This window comes from Chaetodon auriga, chromosome 22, assembly GCF_051107435.1.
Source record: "Chaetodon auriga isolate fChaAug3 chromosome 22, fChaAug3.hap1, whole genome shotgun sequence".
In the NCBI taxonomy this organism is placed as follows: Eukaryota; Metazoa; Chordata; class Actinopteri; order Chaetodontiformes; family Chaetodontidae; genus Chaetodon; species Chaetodon auriga.
In genome coordinates this window covers 9565877-9576563 of record NC_135095.1, presented here as the reverse complement: position 1 = coordinate 9576563, position 10687 = coordinate 9565877, and the positions used below count along the sequence as shown (strand labels likewise).

General features: G+C 41.8%; 1 protein-coding gene across 4 annotated transcripts in view; it reads left to right on the top strand.

Annotated features, from left to right (window-relative positions):
• Positions 1-216: 216 nt before the first annotated feature.
• The window catches only part of tfec (transcription factor EC), a 44256-nt gene continuing 33785 nt past the window's right edge, over positions 217-10687 (top strand). For all 4 annotated transcript variants that reach the window (XM_076722381.1, XM_076722379.1, XM_076722378.1 and 1 more), the window contains exons 1-2: positions 217-286; positions 8091-8328. In XM_076722381.1, the coding sequence (XP_076578496.1) occupies positions 8113-8328 (216 nt within the window). In that variant the 5' untranslated portion in view covers positions 217-286; positions 8091-8112. The remainder of the gene's footprint in view (positions 287-8090; positions 8329-10687) is intronic.

Sequence of the window (10687 nt, the reverse complement as noted above, 5' to 3'; positions counted from 1 at the left end):
ACTTGCCAGAATCTGCGATTATTTCGGTCTCAGATTTGGGACGGTTGACGTAAAAGCTTCCCTTTGCACCCCGCTCCTGGGTGCTCGAAAAGAGGAAACACAATTTGGTTTAAATCTGGGGCCCTTTCACTAGTCCATGCTTCCAGTAATGATTTAACAACAATAGGAGGTAGAATACGAGGAAAGTTTTTGCAGGATTTGCACAATTTGAAGTTGGACTTTGACGTTGATAAGCAGACATACAGTACACCAACAGGACCTGTCTTCCATAGCCGGCAAACTTCAGGTAATTTAAGATTCTTTTCCAAATACACAGAAATGCAAAGAATATTTTCCTGCAATTTGAGGTTTGCTGTAATGTGACTTAATGTTAATTTTATTAAACCTGCCCATGCTGACATTTATAATGAAGGGGGAAAGAAGCACATCACCTGCACTTCTCCGCAAGCAACATCCTGTTTAACAGGAAGTTCGTTAGCAGCAGGTCGGAGTGGTATTGGATATAAGGATCAAATCTCTGGTGCATATATGTCTTGTTCATAGAAATTTAGCTGGAACACCAAATTTAAGATGAGTAGAATTTTGGAGCTAAGGACAAGCAAAGTATCAGTTATCAAGACACTTAAAGATATAAATCATCAAATTAAAGTTTCATGTGAACCCATGTTAGGAGACAAAAACTCTTCCATGAGATGATTTCAGAGATGATCGCGAATGTCTGTTCCTGGTTATAGTTGTGTTCAAATGAAAGAGTTTTCACTATCAATACCGTCATTACACTAAACTCCTGAGTGCACTGTTATCCACTGTGCTTAGACGTAAAAACAGGCTCCTCTCTCTGCTGATATTATTTCATGAAATTGTAAAGGATTACCGTGCTGCTCATAGCTCAGTCTCATAGCATCCGTTGTTCCCTGGTGTCCCTTTGACAACATCTTGTTCTAGCGTGGGCGTGTTACATATTCGTTTGAGTGCAGCTTTGAGACATCACAGTGACACAGCGGGAAAATCTTTAAAGTTCCTCATGGGCTACTTCCTCATTTTTAGTCACCTGATATTATTTACAATATATGAAGAAAAACCCAGTGAACTTCTCTTATCTTGCATCACGGGAACGCTCTGAGTTTGGGGGTTGGGGGCTGAGCAGGGGGGAAAACTGTGACAGGATGAGCAACATGGCAAAGAGGGTGGACGTGTGTAAAGGCCTCATGGGACGATGAGTCACAACCAAGATGACTCAGTAGTATTTTTTTTTTCGTCAAGACTGCTGAACAAAATGTCACAAATAATCCTAGAGAGCAAGAAGTATATGATAATGATTAATTTTGGAGTGAATAAAGAATTTTAAGGTATTATTAAAACTTTTTTTTTTTTTTATCAAAGATGAAGGCAGGTGTGCTGTGTGCTGTGCCACAGAGCAGGTGTGTGTTCAGAGGATGGGGTGCAAACAGCATAATGGAAGTGTGCAGTGTTACTTTGACATTAAATTTTCTGCACAGGGTACTCCAGCAGTTTTGCAATCGGACAGCTCATTCTCATCGGAGTCATGCCTTACCAGTAAAGTCAAATGGAAACAGGAGCAGTTCATGACACACACACCCTTTCTCAAACACTTTAGGACTTTTTTTTGTTTTGTTTTTAATGATATGGTACAGTTTCAAGGGGGAAATGCAAGTGTGAACAATGTGTTTTTGGAGAAGTTGAATGGGTGCATACGACACCATCTTGTGGTCAATCTGGAAATGACAACTTGGATATGATTTTCAAGGAAGTGGCGTTGTGCATTCATTCAGGCCCTGTCTATCTAAGTCTGTTTTAGCTTTCCATTTGCATTAATTACCTAAGCTTTCCACAAAAACAACAACGACAAATACAATAATATCAATGTCAACCATGAAAACTATTAGGAGTTGTATCAGTAGTCTAAGGTTTGGCTGGCACTTGAGCAGTGTGATGGAGAGATGTGTGTGAGAAGCGGTGGGCTGGGGGGAGTAATTTGCTGGAAGAATGTAAACACTGTCTGCTCTGAGGGCTGACTTCAAAGTGAGGCTGTGGTAACCTCCTCTCAGCGGTGGCGCACACCCTTGACCGATGAAAAGCGAAAGTGAATGTTCATCCACGGTCTACAGCCTCTTCCTGAAACCAGTCTTTGAAGTCACAAAATGGATATGATTGACTCGTGAAGGAGACACATATACAGAATAGAATCGAACAGTGTTTGACAATGCACATGCAGTCCGTGTTTCCTCCACAGTTTAAGCGTAATGACATTGTACAGAAGCATATCGAAGCTCCCCTGAGCGCTGCCTTACTAAGTTCGGGTTCCCACAATGCCAGAAAGACTACAATACATCATCTCTGGTCATGCTGGCTATTTTAGCAGTTAGCAAATCTATGTGACAGGTGAGAGGGCAAGGTGCTTCATGAGAGGCAGTTTGTGATCATACAGAGTTGTACCATACAGATCCCGGACACTCAAATTTCAAGTTATATGCATGGAAGCAAGCAAAGATGTTAATTACTCAACACAAGGTAAATAACTGAATTTAAACCAAATATCTGTACTGTTAATACAGATAATATCTGCTCTGAAAATACTGTAAATGTCATATAAAATCAGCATGTTGGAATTTAATTTCATACTTTCATACTATAAAAAGCTCAGAATTAAGATGGAAGATTGTCTTGGGAGCACCGACAAGTCATCTAAACAACGTTTAAGGGATCCAACTCAAAAATGTATATTTATACTATTTGCGCTGAAAAAAAAAAAATTATTAGACAGCAGTGTGAGGACTTAAAGAGTTTTGGGACAACTACAATTTCCTTACTAGTATACTGGACAAACTATCATTGGAAACCTGCTTTCTAACACATTAATCACCTTAAAAATGTTCCAAATCCACTGAATCAATCTGAACTGTAAGTACAATTAAAATACATCCACATGCAGGCGTTACAACATTTGACTGTCTTGTCTCTGCACCAACCCCCTTTTGAGTGTGACTCAGTCTTACTGTAAGCATATCTAACATATCTGTGTGTTTAACCAATTTGTCTATCTTCTAGTTTGCAGTAATATATATGTATGGCGTCTTTATAGCCCCTTGTACTTGTTTAAGCTGACACAGACATGAGATCAGATTCTGTAACATCATTATAACACACTCAGAGGGACACTCAGAGGTAGTGGAAGTTATGAGTTTTAGTTCCTTCATTTCTCAAAATAGAAATGCAGTTATGTTTTTTCAGAGGCAGCAACTGAGATGAAAGCTTAAATTTGAAATCTGAATATGCATTATAGTTACTGTACTACATAATCATGTACATATATATGTGGAGATGATAGAAGTGCCAGATCCCTGCACCTCTCCTGACTTCAGCAGCCAGTGCAGCTGGTTACAATTTTATGGAAGTGAAGAAAAGTAAAATTAAAGTGACATGATGAAATATAAAAGAACTTTTTTTTTATATACAGAAAAAAATGTGAACAGTCGAAGAACAGCTAAGCCACACAGGCTTAAAACACAACCCTATATGGTGATCTCTGCCCTTCGTCCAGACTGAATGCGCTCTGTAATAATGAGATTTTGTGAGGGGTGTATGTTAAGAAGACTTTGCCGGTGTGATCAGTGATAGAGGCTGGATCTCCTGCGTGTCTGAGCTCTTCATCATTATCTTGGCTCGCTGACTCATGTCTTGAACACAGGGAACAAAACTCTGGCGGTGGCCTTGTTCCAGACGCAACGGGACGCCAGGAGGGACAATAAGAGAGAATTAGCAGTGAAAAAAGCAAATAAATAGGTGCTTCAATACTTGACAGCCCAGCAACAAAGCCCACTGTGGATGAGAGGGGGAGCGAGAGAGATAGAGAGAAAGAAGACAGAGAGAGAGAGAGAGAGAGAGAGAGAGAGAGAGAGAGGGAGAGAGAGAGAGAGAGAGGAGCCTTGATGAAAATAAATAGTGGAGCTCAAAGGGAGGCAAGGGTTGAGCGGATTGGAGGTGATGATGAGTGGAGAGCCGCACAAAGTAGCACATCTATGGGAAAGGTTTTAATGAGGCAGACGTCGGTGAGTGAGTGTGTGTGCGTGTGTGTGTGTGTGTGTGTGTGTGTGTGTGTGTTTTCTCATCTGTGACATAGGCACTTAGAATATCCTCAGCAATGATACTTCCTGTCTCCATGTGGGTGGGTGAGGACTTGTGTAAGTGTGCACCATGGACAGGCAGACAGACAGACAGACAGACAGACAGACAGGAAGACAGAGAGACACATACACAACCAGACAGACAGCTAGCCAGTCAACCAGACAGACAGACAGATGATTGACTAACTGACTGACTGGCAGGCAGGCAGACAGACAGACTGCTCGACACAGACAGAGAGACAGAGAGACAGACTTTCAGGGTTAGATTAAACTGACCGAGCAGTCAAACAAAGCCTAATCCATGACTCTTGTATCGACAAAAAGGGCTCAACAGGAAATACTGTTGCCAAGTAAACATAAAAAGGTTACATTGATCTCTTGACAACAGACTTCAGTCTCACTGGTTTGACTGAAGACAACAAGCGCATCTTAGCAGCATGATCAGGTTTTTTTTTTTCTCTGTAGCTAGTCCAGCTGCTAAAACACCTGCTCAGGTGGGACAGGAGCATACATATCCTGTCACGTCTCCGGATATGTAGCTAAACTCCACAGCCTCCTACATAACAACTGGTGGTGATTGGGATGAAGCTAGTAAATATGAAATTTGATTAGCCTTTTTGAACAGATATAATTTAAGATAGTGAAATATGATTCAATTTTCCCTTTATTTCTGACTAACTGGGGGGGGGAATGTTAAGGAAATAGAAACATAAAATGATAAAAATATCATGAAAATTGACCTTAACTTTTACCTCAGGAATACAAGATTGTGATGACGGGGAGTAACAATCATTTTCTTAAAGGGCAGTGACCACAATATTTTTAAAGGAGCAGTGACCACAACAGTAGGCCGAGGTTGGCTTGCACACCCCAAATCCTCAGTATAGCAATTTATACTGGTTGTTATTTTAATATGTCACCCATCTAGATTGGATTTTGTCACTGATTTCAAAGTCAGATCACAGACTGTGAATCAGGCCTGCAGCTGGATGTAAAGAAGCGTGAGCAGAGCACCGCAGCACTGCTACCTGTTGTCTTCCAACGGCTCCAAGGCTTTGTGTATCTGTAAACCCTATCATCAGAGCAGCAGGGGGCCTTTAGCTCTACTATCAGCTCTCTGTTGGATTGAAAGGAAGTCAAACAAACTCAAATAACAATATAAAGAACCAGGAACAACCAGGGAATCACACAGTGGTGGTGTCATGAGTTCAGGACATCACAGTCACACTGTTTATAGCATTACGAGGCCATTTAACAGACAATTGATAATGAGCCACGTTAGCTGAGGTGAGCTGGAGGAAAGGACACCTGAGAGCCTCAGGGCCAGCTTCCTGGTCAAGGTTTACACTAAACCAGGCGCAGGCCTCGTCTAAATCAGTTAATTATTGTCTAAAAAGCGGATTTCTGAAACACATCCTGAATTTTGATTTCTTGGCTTTGGGGTCCCGCACTATGTTCGTGGTTAATAGTGAGAGTGTGAGAATGCAGCCCTGGCCTGAGGGTGATGAGCTGATAGCATGAAAATCATAAAGGCTGTGATTTTTATTTGGTTTAATCCAAAATGCCTCCCGTAAATATAATGGTGGCACAAAATAAAAGATAAATAAGGATAATTGAGGCGCATTTTTTTCAAACCTGTATAAGAAATAATTAGGCAATGTTAATGGAGCAACATGCCGTATGCTAATGAGGTTTTCTCCTCTTCTCAGCCGGTGGTCTTATTCCCATCTAAATCCCTTATATCATCTCTGGAAATTAAAGCAAAAAAAAAAAAAAAAAAGGATTTAGCAATGATCCCATTCTACTTTCAGCCACTGCAGTCAAACAAATACACTCCTGACTTTGATGCATTTTATAAAATAATCATTTTACAGTCAGCGGTTCAGTGTGGGCAGGCAAATTTAAATGTACGTAAATTCAAAAACAATCCCTGCAGGTACGTATTTCATCTCTTTACCTAAATACACACTTTCTGGGTTTGCGATGAAGCAGGAGTGACTGGGTGACAAAAGCCTAGTTGAGTGACATTCCCATACCCGTAAAACACTCTTCGTGTGTTAAGCCAGTTAATTGTTATTTAAGAAAGATGCCTTGCTCATGGGCAAACAGAGGAGCTCACAAACCGCAGACAAAGAGTCCGACTAAACCCACACAAACAAACCAGTTGTTCCAGATGACCATTCTTGCAGGAATGCAGCGAGGTGGACAAAACCCTTTCTCTACAGTTACAAAAACCTGTTTTCTCATGCCTGCTCCACGTCATCCACACATTTCTACGCAGTGCCTAGAACTGCCTGGCAAATTCTGCAGCAAAGGTATTCTGCAATGTTGGCGACAGAATAAAGGCAATTAAACGCTGTTAGCACCATGCTTGGACAGGCAGGCAGCCGTACGTCTTGCCAATTAACCTCCCACATATAAGGAGAGAGAAGGAGAACGAGGAGAGAGGCAGAGACGCTGAGATTAGAATCGCACACATTCCACCACTTTCCTACCTTCCTTCTCTTTGTGTTCAATCAGCTCTGCATTGTAGCAAATGTAAGAGTCTCGTATTTTGCATGTGTCCTCCATTAGGACTCCAGTGGCAGTGACAGCTAATTTGCACTCAAATATTGTAATTTAGATATGAAGTACTTACTTTCATACTGGCGCCCTTGGCTCCCCCTGGGATCTTCAGCTAGTGACGCCTTGTCCCCATCGTACCCACTTCTGGGATTGTTTCTCCAGTGCGTTCCAACTGTGGCCCACGACCTTTATTTCAGCCTTCAACAAAAGAGAATTAAGTGGTGTGTTTTAATTTGTGTGATAGCACCAGCGATTCTCAATGCAAGAACTTTTCATGCATCTTATGTGGGCTCAAGAAAGAACTGAACTGCAATAAAAACGATGCAACTGTATGATTTTCCATTTTTATTTCTCCTAATCTCTGATTCACACCTCAATATTGATGTCACAAGAAAAGAATGCATTTTTTTTGCCATATTTAGCTGAAATGGTGGTATAAATTATTCAGAGAAGAAGGATGTTTGGCAGCAATGTTTTTCCGATCAAACTGGCTTTTGGTCATATACATGTATCAACTGATTCCGGTTAAGCCACAGCCTCCAAGACGCTTGATCTGAAGCATGCTGCTTGTTGTTACTTCAGTCATGCCAATAATCAAGTTTGTCCATCCATTCACTCCATGATGGAAATACAAAAATTTCATAGAATTAAACTCATGACAAATTCAATGAGGGGCCATTTATTAATTGCACAAATAAACCCCGGGAAGATACTGCTGTGCCTGAATAGATCTGAGGGAATCCTCTGGGAAAAAAGGCTAATTTCCTGAAATAGTTTAAACAGAAACAATGCTATCAGAAACTCTATCTATCAGCTCTGAAGGCAGACACTGAGGCTCCCAGGGAGAAAGTTTAATAAAAAAAAAAAGAATAGGGTTAATGTTGGGTGTCCATTGATGGTACCTACGTCAGTTGAAGGCATAAGTGAAGGATACAGAGAACATAAGTTGTGTGGACGTGGCAGACATACCATGCTGTGACTAACATGTGCTAATGTGGTTGAAAAATGCTCCTTTAATGTCTTCGTAACAAACTGTCCAGCTTTCAAGATTAGCAACCTCTCAAGCTGTAGAAACCCTTGTAATCTGCTCCTGTCTAAAGCCGTCTAAAGGAACTGGTGGTGACATAATTTTTTACTGATGAACTTTAGATACACACACACACACACACACACACACACACACACACACACACACACACAAAACCACATCCACCTGTGCGTCTCCCTTGCGCCCTCTTGTTTCCCTCTCTTTTAAGATATATTCAGTGAGGAATCCAAGTACAAGTCAAGATTTTATAAGGATAATAGAATTATTTCATTACATGACTGGTTAACTTACTGACTAATTGTTATTTCCTTTTTGTTGCTGTTGTTGCTTAGATCCAGTTTTGGGCTGTCAGAAATGTTCCAGTCGTGCTCGGACAACCAGTGGATGACTGGTCAGGGAGACGACGGGCAGGGTTTCTATGACTCTGGACCACATCCACATAGCTGGCCTCAGTTCTACCACCCTCGGCCCAGCGGCACCGTTCACCATCCCCGCTCTCAGTATCCCTACGGCAAAGCCTACACCAGAGTTCAAACTCCTGTTTGGCACCAACCCCAAAACACATGGAAGGTAGGGAGCTGCCACAGAGTGTTATGGTAACACTGTATAAATCAAAACCAAAGCATTTTTCATGAGTTACATATCAACACGACTCTACAGCCATGCTAGCAGTTCGGGGTGTACTTATGCATTGAGCTAAATGTGAACGTCAGCAGCCGTTACTAGTAACAGTGTCATACAACAAAGTGCAAACTGTAGTTCCTTTATGGTACTCACAAAACAAAAATTTTTGTTTTCATGGTGGGGTGTGGAGGATGAGTTGAGGAGTCTCACGGTCTGACTAAAGAGGCTGCTCTATAGTCTAGTGGTGCAGCAGTAGATTCTTCTGTATTGCTGGCCAGATGGGAGCAGGATGAACAGACTGTTGCTGGGGTGGGTCTTGTCTTTTAGTTTACTTTGGGCCGTGTGCATTAATATTAATGTGTTAAAATCCAAGGCTTAAAAAAGCACAGTGATGCAGTTCTGCTGTTGTAAAGATCACTCTCTATCCGTACCTCGCTCTTCTCTATACATCAACTGGTCTCCAAATAGCTGCCTTGTCAATCTCTTTACATTTTCACGTATGGTGTCTAGACAGAGAACTGATCACAATGCAAACAACGACCACCTCCAGTTTAAGAGATCCACCATCAGTGTGAGTTGTTCTCATCCACACACCTCCCCTACTAACCCATCACCAGCAGCCTACAATTACTGAGCTGTCAGGTTACAGTTTTATCACACATGTAATTACAGAGCTCCAGCAAATGGATCAGTTGTCATAAATATGAAACCCAGCCAGGTCATAAACACAGCGGGCTTCCTCTGATGAACCTCCTCCTGCCTGCTGCATGTAAACAACATCAGTGACACATTGTTTTAGAGGCCTTTGAGAAACAAAAGGTGAGCGCTGCTCATTTGCAGGCTCCTGATTTTAGAGACATTACTCTCCTCAAATGCTGCTTTCAGTGACAGTACATAAGTGTGCTTACAGTATGTGTGTAACCATCTGCCGCTGATACATAGTGGCCTAATTGTGACCATATTGCTGTTGTTCACACACGTCCGGAACCATTTGAATGAACTCTGTGTTTTAGGGGTCATTTCTTTGGAATTCTGTCTCTGGGGATTGTAGCACCATTGTCCAGCCAACTAAGAACCCCACACAATGTGCTGACAGATCACTGAGCCATGACTGGCCACTGCAATTACTGTATGCCATTCAATGTATGCATACTGTGTGTATTCATGTGCTCTTGCATATATGTGCATTTTTTTTAGATTGCACAAAGATTGCAAGCGTCAAGTGGGATTTCAAAAAATTGGATCTATTTTCCTGCTTTGCTTTGATGCAAAAGTGAGACTGAATTTTGGATGTTAGGGATACGTTTGGGCTATTGTGAAAGGAGCCAAATGACTCCCACATCGACTGGAGCTGTCTCTTCGGCTTTAGGGAGGGAATTTGTGGAAGGGAGATATGAATCAGACTATTCGAGAAGGAGGAACAGAAAACATCCCTACATTAGATGGATGACTGATAGACTTCAAAGCATTGTTGCAGTATGTTTCTCACGTCTGTAGGAAGCCTTTCATGTGCTAACGCTGCTCTGGTGTGTGGTGTGTGTGTTTGTGTGCATGCAGAAATGCATAGGGGTGTTTGTGAGTTGACTACTGCCGTAACGTACGAGACAGAGAGGTTAGGTAGATGGACTACTCCCAAATCCAAATCTGGTGTGTTCCGAAACTGCTGTCACATACAACACTGTGAGTAACACAACAACTCAAGGCTCATTGGACTAACATCCATGGCAGAGCCTGTGAGTCACAGTGGAAACAGACACATAACTTCAGTGTGTTTTCAGTGGTGAATGAAGCCATGCAAACATTTCCACATATTCAGCTGGCCAACTTGTACACACTACGGCAATCAAAGGCGTATGCTGCTGTTTGTTTTAAACTGTCATTTTGTCTGTGCAAACATGCTCAATTTAACCTTACAGCACAACATCATCTGGAACCATTAACTGAGAAAAATCTTGGTTTTGCACAGTGGAATGTTTGGTTGTAGATTTCAAAGCGTGATCAAATGACCATGACGATCCACACTGGAAAACCCTTCCTCGGTCCCTGCACAAGGTCAGCTACAGCTCCATTACGAATAGTAAGACATTCAGGGATTTGCTTAAGAACACTCCAGTGGAGCAGATGTTGGCCAACAACAGGAACTGACACCTGAGCACTGAGGTCAGGTTTTAGATTATGCCACCTTGCTGTACCAATGACAGACAGGGAGAGAAGTGAGAATGTGTGTAAAGAAGAAAATGGTTGAAAAGCAGTGAGAAAGAGGAGCTAAGGCAAAGATGGAAAAGGAAAGAAGGAGATACTGAAG